The sequence below is a fragment of the Nomascus leucogenys genome, chromosome 13, assembly GCF_006542625.1.
Source record: "Nomascus leucogenys isolate Asia chromosome 13, Asia_NLE_v1, whole genome shotgun sequence".
NCBI lineage: Eukaryota > Metazoa > Chordata > Mammalia > Primates > Hylobatidae > Nomascus > Nomascus leucogenys.
Genome location: NC_044393.1, coordinates 76,700,913 through 76,717,808, shown reverse-complemented (window position 1 = coordinate 76,717,808; position 16,896 = coordinate 76,700,913). Strand labels below are relative to the sequence as shown.

Here is a 16,896-nt window from a genome sequence, read left to right as displayed (position 1 = left end):
CGGCTGGCCCCGGAGAGGGGCGCACAGCCTGTTGGCGGGTGGCAAGACCTTTGAGTTAATGTATAATTGTGAGCAGATGGCGGGGGCTGGCGGCAGCCCGGGGCCTGGGCCCAGCTAATGAGGGACAATTAGCCCCAAACCCGGTGGGGGTGGTTGAGAGAGTCAGACAGTGAAGGCAGATATTTGCTCCTCAAACAGTCTAGCGCGCTGGGCAGAGGGCTGAGTGGCAGAGCCTTTGGGCTCTCTAGGCCCCCCTGCCAGGGCCCTTTACCACTTTTCCCTCCCCCATCATCTCTAGGTCGAAAGCCTCTGTTTGTTCAGACCCAAGAGCGCGTCATAAAGGCGGAGGGAGAGGGTAGTTTATGGGGTAAATCGCTGCCACCACCATCTGCCAGGGCTTGTCCTTGCTCCCCCTGATACCCCTATCTCCACCCTCATGCAGCTGTCTATAGGAATAGCTGGTCAGGACATAAGCCTTGAGCCCCTAGACGCAGGGGCAGATCTAGCGGGGAGGGATGAGGCAGGAATGGGGGACTAGGAGCAGGGCTACCACAGGCCTTACTGGGGACCTCCTCCCACCCAGGCATGGCTAAATAGAGTGACCAGCAGTCCCCAGCTGCCCGGGGATGGAATGGGCTGTAAGGACACTTGGGCAAATGCTATCCTGCCCGAGGTCCTGAAATCACCCTCTGTAGTCTCCCTTGTACCCCAAGACCAGCCTGAGGATGCTGGAGGAGGGTGGAAGAGGAAGAGAGTATGTGTCAGGGTAAAGTGGAAAACTCACTTATGTGATATTTGGCCTTTGAGAGCAAGAGTTCCCAACCCTAGGATCAAGCTGAATGCACAACAACCACTTTCACCCCCAAAACCTCAAAACATTTACCAACGACATACGTCTTCCATTCTCTGATTTCTGGGTCTAGTCTTATTGCCCTACACCCTGCTTACTTCCAGTCTAACTTTTGCCATGGTTTCACAGACTCTGAGGTGTGGAATGGACCCAAAGACCATCTGCCCAAGACCCTGATGACTGGCAACAAAACCTCCATGCACTAGAGGCTGTGTTTCACTTCCAGCATCCCACTCCACAGGTACCACATGCCCAGCTACCGATGCCTCTGACCTCGCCAATGACCCAGGTAACCTTTGTGGAAACAGCAGTGCCATTACTAACTTAGAGTCTAAAAGCATCAGATCCCTAACAGAATGGAGCCTGATAACATCTAAAGATGGAAGAAGGAAAATCCTGCTGCAAGCCTCCTTATAAACACCCACATGCATCTCTGACTATCCTGAGGCTCATTTCCACCACCACTACCATTGTCAGTGTTCTGAAGTCCAGGATCCTTCCATTTCCAGGCAAGAATTCACCTTTGGTGTCACCTCAGTCAAGGAGTCAGTTGGAGAATTGGTGAGGACACTCTCTGGGGACAGCTGGTGCTAGGTGACACACACTCTTCACACTCTTCTCCATTCACTCTCATTATCTCAGAGTGCTAGGAGCCAACTCAGTCAGTATTTAGGCAACAGTCTGTATACTCATTTATCTTTTATAGCAACACACACGACTCAGGAGTTGACCCCAAAGCCCATGCATGTGCATTCTGGCTGGGAAGCTGTGTTGGTGGTTGGGGAAGGCATCTTTTTGCTTCTGTGTATTCAAAGCCTTAAGAACACAACCTGAAGTTCCCCATCTTCCATGCTCAGCATGCCCTTCAGGTATACTGGTGCTTGTGTGGGTACACTTTTGCCTGTATGAGAATGGCTCTGTCCCTGCTTCAGGGTGGTAGATGGACACAAAGAGGGCTCTGAGGATTCCCCATGGAAGGACACAGTGGGTCATTGGCTGTGGTTTGCCCTGCCTCAGGGCTGGTGTCAGTCAGCCCATGCACACCTCCCTCCTCCTCTCTCCTCTGCTCATGGCCTGTGACATCATTGGCTACTCCCAGAAGGCTGCCCTCTGTTCTTGAGCACGGGCTCTCTGTAGCTCTGGACCCCCTGGCAGGACTGAAGCAGGAGCAGAGTGGAGGCTGTTACCAAGACCAGACCATCATCACCCCTGGAGCCTGCAGGGGTCTCAGAAGCTGAGACCTCCCACTGAAGCTCCCACCTCATTTCCTCCACACAGGTAGCTCACCTGCAGGCTCATTGTCTGCCCTGCCTCTCATGCTGTCTCCATGCTTCTGTGTGGCCAAACCCAACTTCTCTCCCACTCTGCCTTTGCAGCTACCACCCTCCTGCCCCTTCCACCCCCTTTCCTGTTTTTCTATCTTGGAAGTACCAGTTATTTTTTCAGACATGTTAATATGAATGTTGGAAACGTGTGGTGTGGCTATTGGGAATGGGGTTTCTATTTGTGAGTTGGGGCATACTGATTTAGGTTTGGAGATTATTTAGGTTTGGATACTGAACCTGCATCCCTACTGCTCCTTTGAATTCTGGTCACTTAGGAGAACTGAGTCCCATGAAGGATTTAGGGTTTGGCTGATATTTGGAGCTCCTTCACCCTGTCTTGGCACAGCCCTTTACAGTCCTGCTTGACTCTCCTCTCTCCATTGTTTTTGTGGCAATTACACAAACATGAAGCGGGGGTGGGAGAAGAGAAAGAGAGCCCAGGATTAGGAGCCAGAAATTGTAGCTTCTGGTGAGGAACTGGCTTCTAAACCTTGAATTTTAGTCTTTGGACAGCCCCTGACTTGTGGCAATGCCAATCTGTGCCTCAGTTTTCTCTTTGGAAAACCTCTGCCTTCTTTCCCGAATTTTTGGAAAGATGAGAATTTGAAGGGGTCTGTGCCTCTACCTACCTAGAAACAAGTGAGTAAAAGCTAATTTAGCTACTGAACTTAAAAAGTAGACTCTGGATTCCAAACTCTTTGTAATTCTTTGTTTCACTGGTGCTAGTCTCCTTTCTCCAGTTGCTCTCTAATCTGTTGGAGAGCAATGACTTTACACTTTTCTGTTTACTGCCTTCATCCTGAACAACCAGCAATGTGCTGGTGCTTAATACTTTATTCAGCATATAACTGCAGATGAATTAACTGAGCCCAGATGGCACGCTTATTATAAGAAAATTCTATGCATAAGCTGTTCCTTGGGGTGATCTCCAGCACTACCAGGGTTCCAGGCATGAAAGGAGGCATCTTCAACTCCCATTAATTACTAGTGAAAGTAGAAGAGGTATGGTGGCCTGTGGGACCTGTGTCCCTTGTTGCTCAGAGTCTCTCTTGGGCTCATGATGGTTTCTGTGTTGGTCAGCGGACAGTCCTCTCCTGCTTCTCATTCCCTTCAATATGCCTTTGATAAATGTTAGTTGAATGAATGAGTGTCTGATACCAGAAAGATGGTCTCTGAAATTGAAGCTTCACTGTGAGATCTAGAACTCTTCAGAGAATGAACAGAATGAACAATCTCAGCAGGTTAGAGATGCTAAGAGATGAGTCTCCTAGGAGAAGTCGACTCTTCAGGCGTGTTCATCTCTATGCCCAGTGTGTAGGACCAGAGCCTCAATGCCTGGTGGGTTAGAGCTGAGTCCCAGTTTCCCTAGAGCTTCCTGGAGAGTATAAAAAAACAGGAGCGAGCCTTTCTGAAGTGCAGCACTTGGCTGGCAGTTTGGAGAGCCCAACTGAGGACTGCCTAATAGTGAAGGTGGACCCCTGAACTTGAGGACCCCAGAATCTCTGGCTCAGGTGTGTCATCCAGGGCTGAGAAGGCTTAGGAGCAGCTGGAGACAACAGCTGTCCATTTGGAATGGGGAAATCTTGAATATCTGAAAGCATCATCCAGTTCTACCTCCCCAACCTTTTGTAATGAATGTGTAGGAAATGAGAACCCTCTCAATCCTCCCAGCCCCTTATCAGGACTTCAAGAAAGATCCAGTCCTCAGCCAACCTGCAGTGTTTTAGTTTTTATCACACAAAGATTTAAATAAAAGGAATTAGAATTTTCTGATTTTAGCCAACCCACTGGCAAATTTTAGAAACCTGACCCTCTATCACAAAACACTACCTCCCAGGACGATTTCAAGCAAAAGACCTCACCCAAATAACCCCCCGTTATTGCAGAGCCAGCCCCCAAGCTGGAAAAGGAGCTCCTAGAAGGAACTTCCCTTCCCAGGCTTCCCAGCTGGAGTCTCATCCTTCTGAGGAGGGTCAGCCTGGAGCATGCATCAGGACGGTGAGGAGCCTGGGGGAAGTGGGAAGACAGGGAGGACAACAGAGACAAGGGAAGACCTCAGGGCTTTGCTTCCATCAACTGTTTCATCTGCTGTTGGCCAATGTTCTGGGGAAGCTTTTTCCAGTCCCTCCCTTCCTGCCCTGTCCTGCTTCCCTTAGATCAGGAGAGTTGGCGGGTATGGGCAAGGAACAAAGACTCACCTGTGAGCCATCTCTTAAAGAAAGTGGCTTGCGTTGACAGCCTGGGAGCAGCAAGGATGCAGTCTCCCAGGAGAGGATGCACTCAGTGGTGGCAAGCCAGGCTGGAGGGGCCTGAGTGACCCTCTCCACAGGCGGGCAGGGCAGTGGGAGAGGTGGTGTGTGGATACATCTGTCTCACGTCCAGGGATCAGCAGCATGAACCAGCTGGGAGGACTCTTTGTGAACGGCCGGCCCCTGCCTCTGGATACCCGGCAGCAGATTGTGCGGCTAGCAGTCAGTGGAATGCGGCCCTGTGACATCTCACGGAGCCTTAAGGTAATGGGCCAGCACCTTTACCCAGTGATGGGGACAGGAAGCAGGGAGAAAGGGCTCCTCTGAAGGCAAGAGCCTGGGGCTGTTGCAGGCTCCGAGGGCTTTTGGGACTTGGGTCACTTCCTGGGAGATCCTCTTGGAGGTTGAAAAGGTGAGCTTCAGGCCCTCAAAGGTGAGGCTGGACTCCCAACTCCATGGCCTGGTCCAGTAAGTCTTGGCTTTGTCTTATAGCCTCCTCCTGTCCCAGGGACACTCTCCTTCCTTCTGCCCATCATGCCTCACCTGTCCCTGCTTCTCACCTGAATCAGGTATCTAACGGCTGTGTGAGCAAGATCCTAGGGCGTTACTACCGCACAGGTGTCTTGGAGCCCAAGGGCATTGGGGGAAGCAAGCCACGGCTGGCTACACCCCCTGTGGTTGCTCGAATTGCCCAGCTGAAGGGTGAGTGTCCAGCCCTCTTTGCCTGGGAAATCCAACGCCAGCTTTGTGCTGAAGGGCTTTGCACCCAGGACAAGACTCCCAGTGTAAGTACCCTTCCCTCCCCACACTGGGGCTGGAAAAGAGGCTTTCTGGGGAGACAAAGAACCTTTCTTATTTGGCAATGTGGGCATCCCAAGCTGGTGACAGGGCTCCTGGGCTCTTCTGACCCATAAGTTTTTCTTTTGAAAAGTGGTGTTAATAAGAGAATTGGGAAGGAGAAAGCATAGAGAGAGAGAGACGAGGCTGCCCTTGGGAGCAATGTGTAGGTGGAGACAGACGGGGAAAAGGATATTAAGGGCAATGTCCTCAGGGTATAGACCTGAGTCTAAGCACCATCTCTCCACTCAACACCCTGACACTCCCAGGTCTCCTCCATCAACCGAGTCCTGCGGGCATTACAGGAGGACCAGGGACTACTGTGGACACAGCTCAGGTCACCAGGTGGGTCTTGGAGTTGTCCCCAGGGCTAATCAGAACCAAATCTCCAGCATTTTATAGTTCTTAAAGCCCTTTCTCGTTCTTTCTTGGATCAGCCTCACAACAACCCAGTAAGGAGGACCAGGCAGGGAGTCTCATTCTCTCCCAGCAGAAGAAAATTGAGGTCCAGAAAAGTGAAGTGATTTACCCAAGTTCACCAGCTAGTTGATGGCAGGCCCTGGAACAGAACCCAGGTCCCCTAGCCCCTGGGTTCACAGGATCTATTGAAAAAGAGGCAGGACTGCATCTTATACCCTCCCTCTGCCCCGTGCATAGCTTCTTAGAGCATCATGCATGTTCTTTGGGATAACACACACACCCCCGGAACAAGCCTGCTGCTGGTCCCTCCAAACCCCTGCACATTAAGCGTGCACCCCACCATGGTATTGAGCACCCTTTCCACCAAGTGACCCTGCAGTGACCTCTAAGTAACTATGAATGCCCCACCAGCTTGGCTCTGCTCTTCTACCCATAGTATCTCCTGGCTGCAGCCCCAGAGACTCAAGGACCCCATCTGACCAGAGGAATTACCATCACAAACCACCACAAACTGTTGTCTTCCTTTTCAGCTGTTTTGGCTCCAGCTCTCCTCACTCCCCATAGTGGTTCTGAGACTCCCCGGGGTCCCCACCCAGGGACCGGCCACCGGAATCGGACTATCTTCTCCCCAAGCCAAGCAGAGGCACTGGAGAAAGGTGCTGGGCTGGGGCAGATGGAGGGTCAGAGAGTCCTCAGTGTGACACAGGGACAGTGGCCCTGACGCCTGTGGGCAAAGCCTGAGAGGTGCATGCTGTGAGTGGCCCTGCCTTGAGGAGGAAGGCAGTTTGGGGTTGTAGCAGATGGGGAGTGTTGCCTGAGCAAGACCCATGCCTTGCTCCTCTCCCGGTGCCCTTACTTTGTGAGCCTTGATCTCTGCAGAGTTCCATCGTGGGCAGTATCCTGATTCAGTGGCCCGTGGAAAGCTGGCTGCTGCCACCTCTCTGCCTGAGGACACGGTGAGGGTGAGTGACCTCTGCAATACTGTGCACAAACCACAAGGAGGAAGAGTCTGGGCCGGCCAGGGCTTTGGGTTCCAATGAGGTGGAGAAGGGAGGTGAGAAATTGGAAGCAAACTTGTTTGGAGCAACAATCAGAGATGAGATCCTCCTTGTTCACCTTCTGCTGATTGCTCTCCTCTCTTCCCCAACCCAAATCTTTGAGTTGAGGAAGGGTCCAGAGAGCAAAAGCTAGATCAGGGAGGGAGGATGTCCGGCCCAAGGAAGGGTCAACATTCTGAGTTCAGGCTAGGAACATGTGGTAAGATCAGCAGGTGACAGGCAGCATAAAGTACAGCCAGCTGCATTGTCCCTGTCCTCGCTCAGGTCTGGTTTTCCAACAGAAGAGCCAAATGGCGTCGGCAAGAGAAGCTCAAGTGGGAAATGCAGCTGCCAGGTGATCTCTCTGCACCATCATCCATCTGCCTGCTCAGTCATCTATCCATCCATCCATCCATCCATCCATCCTCCATCCATCCATCCATTTATCCATCCTCCATTCATCCATCCATTTATCCATCCACCCATGTATCCATCCATCCATCCATTCATCTATCCATCCATCCATTCATCCATGCACCATCCACCCATCCCACCCACCCATCCACCCAGCTACCCATTTATCCACCCATCTATCCATGCATCCATCCTCCATCCATCCATCCATTTATCCATCCACCCATCTATCCATCCATCCATCCCTCCATCCATCCATCCATTTATCCATCCACCCATCTATCCATCCATCCATCCAGCCAGCCAGTCACTCACCCACCTGCTCACCCACCTATCTACCTATCCATTTATCCATCCATCCATCCATTCATTCATGCATCTCCCCATGCATCCATCCATGCATCTGCTCATGCATTCATCCATCCATCCACCCATGCATCCATCCAGCCACCCATGCACCCATGCATCCATCCATCCATCCATCCATCCATCTTTCCATTAATCTATGCATCCATCCACCCATCCATCCAACATTTACTCAGCATCTCCCAAATGCCAGGCCCTGTGCTAGATGCTGGGCACACAGAGTCCCCACTCTTAAGGCTGCACTGTCCCCAGTACCATCACTGGAATTTAATCATTCTTCTCCAGTTTCCCAAGGACCCGTCTTGGGGAAGAGGACAGTTTTGGGTTAAAATAGCCATCTCCTCACACCCCTGCCAGAAGTGGCTGACTTTCCTAGAACCTCTTTGTATCCAACCTTCCTGCCTCTCACCACACTCCTCCCGTCCCCAACCCCAATTCCTCCTTCTGAGTGGATTCACTCTCATTTTATAGGTGCTTCCCAGGGGCTGACTGTACCAAGGGTTGCCCCAGGAATCATCTCTGCACAGGTACTCGGGAGGAGAGGGGAGTCTGTGCCCTGGGAAGACTGAAGGGCTCATGGGCTCTTCCATTTCTGGCCTGAGCCAGGATCTCTGGCTCTCCAGGTCCCCACAGTGTTCATGTCAAGAAAGTACTATCCTGAAGTCTACTATATGAAAGGTGCCCTCTGGAGTTGTGCAGGATACTACTTGGGTGGCAGGCAGCTCTGGGGTCCTGGCCTTCTCTACAGGAGGCATCACTGGAAGCTAAGGTTCTTCTCTTGCTATTTTTTTTAGCAGTCCCCTGGCAGTGTGCCCACAGCAGCCCTGCCTGCCCTGGAACCACTGGGTCCCTCCTGCTATCAGCTGTGCTGGGCAACAGCACCAGAAAGGTGTCTGAGTGACACCCCACCTAAAGCCTGTCTCAAGCCCTGCTGGGGTAAGAATTCAGGCCAGACCTCAGTCCTGGAGGATGTGGGGAGGGCCGACTGACTCAACCTCCAGGAGGGCATGGATCTCCACTGGGGATTATCAAAGGCATCTCAATACAGCTTTCCTCATTCTTTGCATGGTCCACAAAGTTACGGAGACTAGTAACCCCTGAGTCTATGGTATCACTGACAGCCATAGCAGGTAAAGGGTGTGAGACTGGGATTCAAGTGTGTATATGCAGGGTGGGAAACTGATGTCTCAGCCTCTCTCCCATAGTGACTTTGAGAGGTGGGGTGGGAGCAATAACCCCAAGCTCTCTCTATTTGTCCCCACAGGCCACTTGCCCCCACAGCCAAATTCCCTGGACTCAGGACTGCTTTGCCTTCCTTGCCCTTCCTCCCACTGTCCCCTGGCCAGTCTTAGTGGCTCTCAGGCCCTGCTCTGGCCTGGCTGCCCACTACTGTATGGCTTGGAATCAGGCAGGAGTGGGAAGGAGATGGCATAGGGAGGATCTAATACCATCCTGCCCATTGTCCTTACTGTCCTGCCCATACAGACTGTGGCTCCTTCCTCCTTCCTGTGATTGCTCCCTCCTGTGTGGACCTTGCCTGGCCCTGCCTCGACGCCTCTCCGGCACATCACCTGATTGGAGGGGCTGGTAAAGCAACACCCACCCACTTCTCACACTGGCCTTAAGAGGCCTCCACTCAGCAGTAATAAAAGCAGTTTTTATTAGCAGTAGTTCTGTTGTCCATCACGTTTTCCCTATGAGCACCCCTATGCCCACTCTAATATTCAACAATTATAGACAGTTTGCCCTATCATTTATTTACATCTATGTATCTACCATCTAATCTATGCATGTATGTGTGTATGTAGGCAATACATGTATCTAAACAATGTATTTGTCAATGCATCAATTTATCTACTCTATGTATGTATCTATACGTGTATTACATATGTGTCTATCTTGATGTTTGGGTGCTCATATGCCTACATGTATGCACGTGTGTGTGTGTGCGTGCACACACACACACACACACACTCATATTATATCATGGCATTTTATTCCTAAATCTTCCAGCATGCATCCCCAAAAAACAAGAAACTTGTCTTACATAATCACAATATTATATCCACATCAAAGAAAATTTACTGTAACTTCTTAATCTAAGAAAATATACATTCATTCCCCAATTGCACACGTATTTTTGTCATAGCAGCAAACAGAGTGAAATGCCATTTTTCATATTCTGCTTTCCATTTATATGTGCTTTATTTATACATGCTCCAGGAGCACGTTTGCTTCATTCTTTTGGCAGTAAGTTCCAAACCTTCTCAATTCTGTCTCTTCAAATAGAGGTCTAGGCCCTTCCTGAGAAGTCTCAGGATGTGGAGAAAGGGAGGAATATGGGGGAAAGCAGGTGAAGAATGGGATATTCAGCAAAGAGGATAGGCTCATCCTTCCAAATTCTTTCCCTTTTGAAAGGCAGAGGATGGATAATGATGGTGCAATCCTGGTCAGCAGGCGGGGAGGTGGGGGCGTTATTTACTCCTATCTGGGATAGGTACTGATCCAGAAGATGTCATTCAAGAGGCCTCTTCATTATCAAATACTGTGCTGTGCTGAACTGTGCTGTTAAATAAGTAGTCACCAACCACATGTGACTATTTAAATGTAGTTCACATTAAAAAAAAGAAGAATGCAGTTCTTCACTCACATTAGCCACATTTCAAATGCTCAGTAGTTACATGTGGCTTGTAAGGACTATCGAGCATTTCAGTCATTGCAGAAAGTTCTATGAGACTGCACAGCTCTAGAATGAAATTTCAAGGGTAATAGAGCACATCTTGCCCCTGCCTTGCCTTCCCTACTTTCAAGCTGGAGGTCCTGCTAGGCAGAACAGAAAGAGATGAGGTTTTATGGGGTGACAATCTGCACGGTGTAGTCTGAGAACAAGCATTCATTCACTTCAGCGACAGGACTGACATTGGTCACAGAAGGAGCTGTCTTAGCTGAGGCCTCATGGTTGTGGTGGTAGTGGCAGCCCATCTTGAGCTGCTGCTGTGAAGATGCTGGCTGCAGATGGGGAGGCATGGCTGGGGTTGTGTGCTCTGCAAGGACAGCGGGAACCCGGAACAGGCAGGAGCCATGCCCCCAACAGAGTTGGCAGAGTGGGAGCACATCCTGGACACAGCTGCAGCTGCCTAGCTGTGGCTCCAGACCCAGGCATCCCTGCACTCTCAGGGTCACAGGAAGCCCCTGCCCCACAGGCTTAGAAGTGCCTGCTCCCACTCCCTGGCTTCTCCTTGCCCCCAGAGTCCACTCGGGTGTGGAATAAAGTTGTGGCTGCACCTGGGCACTGTCATGACCCGGCTGGGTGTGTGCATGGTCTGGGCAGCACTGACACACCAGCCCCCCTACCACCTTGGCCCCCTCCAGACTTTGGGTGCCAACATGTGCAGGAGAAAGGCCAGAGGGAGGGGACTGAGGGCATCTTGGTGTGGGACTGCAGGCACCCCTCAGCACAAACAGCCTGGGTGCCATGGATAGCATGCTGATAGTGGGAGGCAGACAGGTTCTGCCCCTGGGCAGTAAGGTGCAATTCTGCAGAGAAACCACACCTTTAAGCCAGGAATAACCTGAAGCCTGGAGGCCAGGCTGCCAGTTCTGGGTGAAGTAGGAGGCCCAGAGTGAGGACTTCATTGATGACCCTTTGGCCAATTGGATGGTGCTTTTTCCAGACCTACCCATGGCCACTTACGGACCAGTTAGCACACAATCCTCCCTTCTGAGCCCATAAAAACCCCAGGGCTCAGCCAGAGTCACACAGACATTGGGACTACCAGCTACGGGAAGGAGCTACCCACCTCAGGTGTCCTCGACTAGTTGAAATGACCTCCTGGCAGAAAGGACCTACCTACTTCCAGTGTTCTGAGAGCTGTTCTGTTGCTCAGTGAAGCTCCTCTCTGCCTTGCTCACCCTGCAGTTGTCCACATACCTCATTCTTCCTGGACATGGGACAAAAACTCCAGATCCACCAAATGGTGGGACTGAAAGAGCTGTAACACCAACAGAACTGAAACACTCACACACACACACTCACCATGTTGTGGGTGATGAGAAAGAGAGAAGAGCTGTGGCTCTTCAGGGACCCCAGACCTAGGGGTTCCTCGAGCCAGGGCTGTGATGCCCTCTTTGGGGCCCTGTGGTTCCTGGCATCTCCAAGTTTCCAGGCACCACTGCATTCCCCAGCACCTGCAGTGGAAGCTTCTTGCGGTCCTGCTGAAGCCTTGCACAGAGCTGGCATCTGTACCAGCACCTGGAGCTGTCTGCCCCCAACAGCCGGCATGCCTGGCTGTGCACAGCGGCTAGACCCCCCACTTGTTCACACACCCCTCACTGCTCCACTCCTGGCTCGCTCTTGGCAGGTGATCCAGGACAGTAGCATGAGCTGAGTGCAGCTGCCAGGCCGAGTGTGTGGAATGAGCCCAGCAGGCTGAGCAAAACTCAGGCAAAGGCACCACTAGCCACAGAAGTTTCCGGATGGAAAAGCAACCCCTCAAGGATCCCATGACAGTTGGCCATGTGGGGAACAGGGCATAAGATTGTGTGTGTGTGTGTGTGTGCACGCCTGTGCATGCATGCATGCACACACATGCATGCCTATGCATCTGAGTGTGTGCAGTATTCTCCCCTTTGTCCATGGTTTTGCTTTTTGGGTTTCAGTTACTTGTGATTAACTGCAACCTGAAGATATTAAATGGAAAATTCCAGAAATAAGCAACTCATTGATTTTAATTGCATGTCATTCTGAGTAGTTTCAGAAATCTTGCATCTCCATGTTGTTTATGCTACCTGCTCACTAGTCAGTAGCAGTCTTGATTACCAGATAACTGTCTTGGCATTGCAGTGCCTGTGTTCAAGTAACCCTTATTTTACTTAATAATGGCCCCAAAGTGCAAGAGTCGTGATAGTGGCATTTGTGATAATCATTCTATTTTACTATTAGTATTGTTTACTTCTCACTGTGCCTAATTTATAAATTAAACTTTACCTTAGGTGTGTATGTATAGGAAAAAAGAGTATATGTATGATATTGTACTATCTGTGGTTTCAGGTATCTGCTGGAAGTCTTAAATGCATCCCCTGCAGGTAGCTGGGGGGATTAGAATACTGAGGGAGAGATTCAGCATTAAATGACCTCCAAGGTCCTATCTCTCTGAAGAGCATATCCCACTGCATATATGTGGATATTAAATTTCAAGGTTAATAGAGCACTATCTTTTTTTTTTTTTTTGAAACACGTTATTTCTCTGTTGCCCAGGCTGGAGTGCACGGGTGCAACCTCAGCTCACTGCAGCCTCGACCTCCAGGCTCAAGCAATCCTTCTGCTTCAGCCTCCCAAGTAGCTGGGAGTACAGGTGCACACCACCATGCCTGGCTAATTGTTTTGTATTTTTAATAGAGACAAAGTCTCACTGTGTTGCCCAGGCTGTTCTCGAATTCCTGGGCTCTAGTGATCCTCCTGCCTCGGCTTCCCAAGGATTACAGGCATGAGCCACTGCACCCAGCAAGTGGCCTATTCTTAATGCTTTCTAGGAAAGGAGATGCCCTCATCTCCAGTGTTCTCACTTTTCACTTACCTCACCTATTACTGGACTGAAATTTTTAAAAAATTCTTTTATATCTCCTGAGGGGTAATATACTTACAAAAATAAAGTCATTTTCCTCTATCCAAACTGAATCTCTCTTATGTTCCAGTTTCAGCCTTCTCTTGTCGACAGATTTAAAAATCAGACATTCATTACAGTATGGGGCAATTTTTCCAAAGTGGAGAATAGGCAATACTGTTGGTATTTAAGAATGTTTTAGGAGGTGTGTGTATGTTGATTCAAATAATATTGAGTCAGAAGTGAGAAAATTATTCCCTTTTCAACTCCTTTCAATTCTGATTGTATCAAGGAGAAAGTTTCATTTTGGTCCTAGTCTTTGGTGCCACTTTAACAGTTGTTGGCCAGGTGCGGTGGCTCATACCTGTAATCCCAACACTTTGGGAGGCTGAGGTGGGCCGATCACTTGAGGTCAGGAATTTGAGACCCGCCAGGCCAACATGGCAAAACCTCGTGTCTACTAAAAATACAAAAGTGGTCCCAGCTACTCGGGAGGCTGAGACAGAAGAATTGCTTGAATCTGGGAGGTGAAGGTTGTAGTGAGCCCAGATCATGCCACGGCACTCCAGCCTGGACAGTAGAGCAAGACTCTGTCTAAATAAAAAAAAAAAAAGTTGTTCATCTCCTTTATTAGTAAAGGGAAAAGGAACCTCAGGCTCTGAGCCTTGGGCAGGGAAGAAAAGTTTAACTAGGATTTGATATCATCACTTTATTTTCGTTATCCAGGTGCACCTCATTTTAGTGCACTTTGACTTTGCTTTAGTGCATTTCACAGATACTGGTTTTTTTTTTTTTTTTAAAAACAAATTGAAGGTTTGTGGAAAGTCTGTTGGTACTGCTTTTCTAAGAGCACGTGCTCACTTTCTGTCTCTGTGTCACATTTTGGTAATTTGGTAATTCTTGCAGTATTTCAAACTTTTTCATTGTTATCTGTTATGGTAACCTGTGATTAATGGTCTTTGATGTTACCATTGTAATTGTTTTGGGGCGCCACAACTCACACCCGTATAAAATGGAGAACTTGGCTGGGCTTGGTGGTTCATGCCTGTAATCCTAGCATTTTGGGAGGCCGAGGCAGGTGGATCACTTGAGGTCAGCAGTTTGAGACCAACCTGGCCAACATGGTGAAACCCTGTCTCTACTAAAAATACAAAAATTAGCTGGGTGTGGCAGCACGTACCTATAATCCCAGCTACTTGGGAGGCTGAGGCAGGAGAATCCCTTGAACCTGGGAGGCGGAGGTTGCAGTGAGCTGAGATTGCACCACTGTACTCCAGTCTGGGTGACAGAGCGAGACTTTGTCTAAAATAAAATAAAATAAAATAGTGAACTTAATTGATAAATGTGATGTGTGTTCTGACTGCTCCACGGACCGGCCTTTCCCACTTCTCTCTCCCTCTCCTCAGGCCTCCCTAATCCCTAAGACAACAATATTGAAATTAGGCCAATGAATAACCCTACAATTCCCTATTAGTGTTCAAGAAAGGACAGTCACACGTCTCTCACTTTAAAGCAAAAGCTAGAAATGATGAAGCTTAGTAAGGAAGGCCTGTTGAAAGCTGAGATAGGTGGAAAGTGAGGCCTCTTTTGCCAAACAGTTATTAGCAGATTGTGAATGCAAAAGAAAAGTTCTTGAAGGAAATTAAAAGGACTACTCCAGTGAACCTACAAATGATAACCTACATATTATTGTATGTTACTGCTGACAGGAGAAAGTTTTAGTGGCCTGGATAGATCAAACCAGCCACAATACTCTCTTAAGCCAAAGCCTAATCCAGAGCAAGGCCCTAACTCTCTTCAATTCTGTGAAGCTGAGAGAAGTGAGGAAGCTGCAGAAGAAAAGTTTGAAGCTAACAGAGGTTGGTTCATGAGGCTTAAGGGAAGAAGCCATCTCCATAACATAAAAGTGCAAAGTGAAGCAGCAAGTGCTGAGGTATTATAGAAGTTGCAGCAAGATCCAGAAGATCCAGCTAAGATCATTGATAAAGGTGGCTACATGAAACAACAGATTTCAATATAGATAAAACAGGCTTCTATTAGAGGATGCCATCTGGACTTTTATAACTACACAGGAGAAGTCAATGCCTAGTTTCAAAGTTTCAACAGACAGTCATTGACTCCCTTGTGAGGGGCTACTGCAGCTGGTGACTTTAAGTGGAGGCCAGTGCTCATTTATCATTCTGAAAATCCTAGGGCCCTGAAGAATAATGCTAAATCTACTCTGCCTGTGCTCTGTAAATGGAACAACAAATCTTGGATGACAGCACATCTATTCATGGCGTGGTTTATGGAATATTTTAAGCCCACTATTGAGACCTACTGCTCAGAAAAAAATATTGATTTTAAAATAGTACTGCTCATTGACAATGCCTTAATTGAGAGGTAACCCGAGAGCTCTGATGGTGATGTATAAGGAGATTAATGTTGTTTTCATGCCTGCTAACCTAACATCCATTCTGCAGCCTGCGGATCAAGGAGTAATCTTGACTTTCAAGTCTTAGTATTTAAGAAATACATTTTATAAGCCTATACCTGTCTTACATTAGTGATTCCTCTGATGGATCCAAGCAAAGTAAACTGAAAACCTTCTGAAATGAATTCACCACTCTAGATGCCCATTAAGAACATTCATGATTCATGGGAGAAGGTCAAAATATTAATAGTAACAAGAGTTTGGAAGAAGTTTATTCCAACCCTCATGGATGAGTTTGAAGAATCCAACACTTCATTGGAGGAAACCACTATAGATGTGGTGAAATAGCAAGAGAACTAGAATTAGAAGTGGAGCCTGAAGATGAGACTGAATTACTATAATCTTGTGATGAAACTTGAACTGGTGAAGAGTTGTTTCTTATGGATGAGCAAATAAAGTGTTTTTTATTTATTTATTTATTTATTTTTTTAGACAGAGTCTTGCTTTGTCGCCCAGGCTGGAGTGCAGTGATGCAATCTCAGCTCACTGCAAGCTCCGCCTCCCGGGTTCACGCCATTCTCCTGTCTCAGCCTCCCGAGTAGCTGGGACTACAAGTGCCCGCCACCATGCCTGGCTAATTTTTTGTATTTTTAGTAGAGACGGGGCTTCACCATGTTAGCCAGGATGTTCTTGTTCTCCTGACCTCATGATCCGCCCGCCTTGGCCTCTCAAAGTGCTAGGATTACAGGCCTGAGCCACTGTGCCCGGCCAGAAAGTGGTTTCTTGAGATGGAATCTACTCCTACTGAAAATGCTGTGAACATTTCTGAAATGACAATGGAAGATTTAGAACATTACATAAACTTAATTGATAAAACAGCAACAGGGTTTGAGAGGATTCCGACTTTTCAAGAGGTTCTGCTGTGGGTCAAATGCTATCAAACAGCATCACATACTACAGAGAAATCTTCTGTGAAAGAATCAATCAGTGCAGCAAACTTTATTGTCATATTTTAAGAAATCGCCACAGCTACCCCGACCTTCAGCAACCATCATCTTGATCAGTTAGCAGCCATCAACATTGAGGCACGATCCTCCACTGGCAAAAAGATTATGACTCGCTGAAGGTTCAAATGATCATTAGCATATCTATATGTTTTTTGAGATGGAGTCTTGCTCTTTTGCCCAGGTTGGAGTGCAGTGGCGCCATCTCAGCTCACTGCAACCTCCGCCTCCTGTGTTCAAGTGATTCTCTTGCCTCAGCCTCCCGAGTAGCTGGGATTACAGGCATCTGCCACCACACCCGGCTAGTTTTTTGTATTTTTAGTAGAGACGGGGTTTCAACCATATTGGCCAGGCTGGTTTTAAACTCCTGACCTTAAG

The 16,896-nt window shown here is 48.6% G+C and overlaps 1 protein-coding gene across 2 annotated transcripts; it reads left to right on the top strand.

The window, feature by feature from the left end:
* Nucleotides 1-4,160: 4,160 nt before the first annotated feature.
* On the top strand, nucleotides 4,161-9,158 carry PAX4 (paired box 4). 2 transcript variants are annotated; one of them, XM_003261284.2, is made up of 10 exons: nucleotides 4,161-4,173; nucleotides 4,558-4,688; nucleotides 4,994-5,209; nucleotides 5,531-5,606; nucleotides 6,212-6,337; nucleotides 6,561-6,643; nucleotides 7,004-7,073; nucleotides 7,970-8,025; nucleotides 8,293-8,434; nucleotides 8,984-9,158. In XM_003261284.2, the coding sequence occupies exons 1-10, from the start codon at nucleotides 4,161-4,163 to the stop codon at nucleotides 9,121-9,123; spliced, it is 1,053 nt and encodes a 350-aa protein (XP_003261332.2). In that variant the 3' UTR covers nucleotides 9,124-9,158. The 2 variants fall into 2 exon arrangements, with proteins under 2 accessions (XP_003261332.2, XP_012367763.2); XM_012512309.2 differs by lacking the exon at nucleotides 4,161-4,173 and having other exon boundaries at nucleotides 4,421-5,209; nucleotides 8,763-9,030.
* The last annotated feature ends 7,738 nt before the right edge of the window (nucleotides 9,159-16,896 follow it).

Coding starts and splice junctions, on each gene's coding strand:
- PAX4 (XM_003261284.2), top strand. Junction 6,338..6,560: donor AGCAGAGGCACTGGAGAAAG/GTGCTGGGCTGG, acceptor TGATCTCTGCAG/AGTTCCATCGTGGGCAGTAT. Junction 7,074..7,969: donor GTGGGAAATGCAGCTGCCAG/GTGATCTCTCTG, acceptor CTCATTTTATAG/GTGCTTCCCAGGGGCTGACT.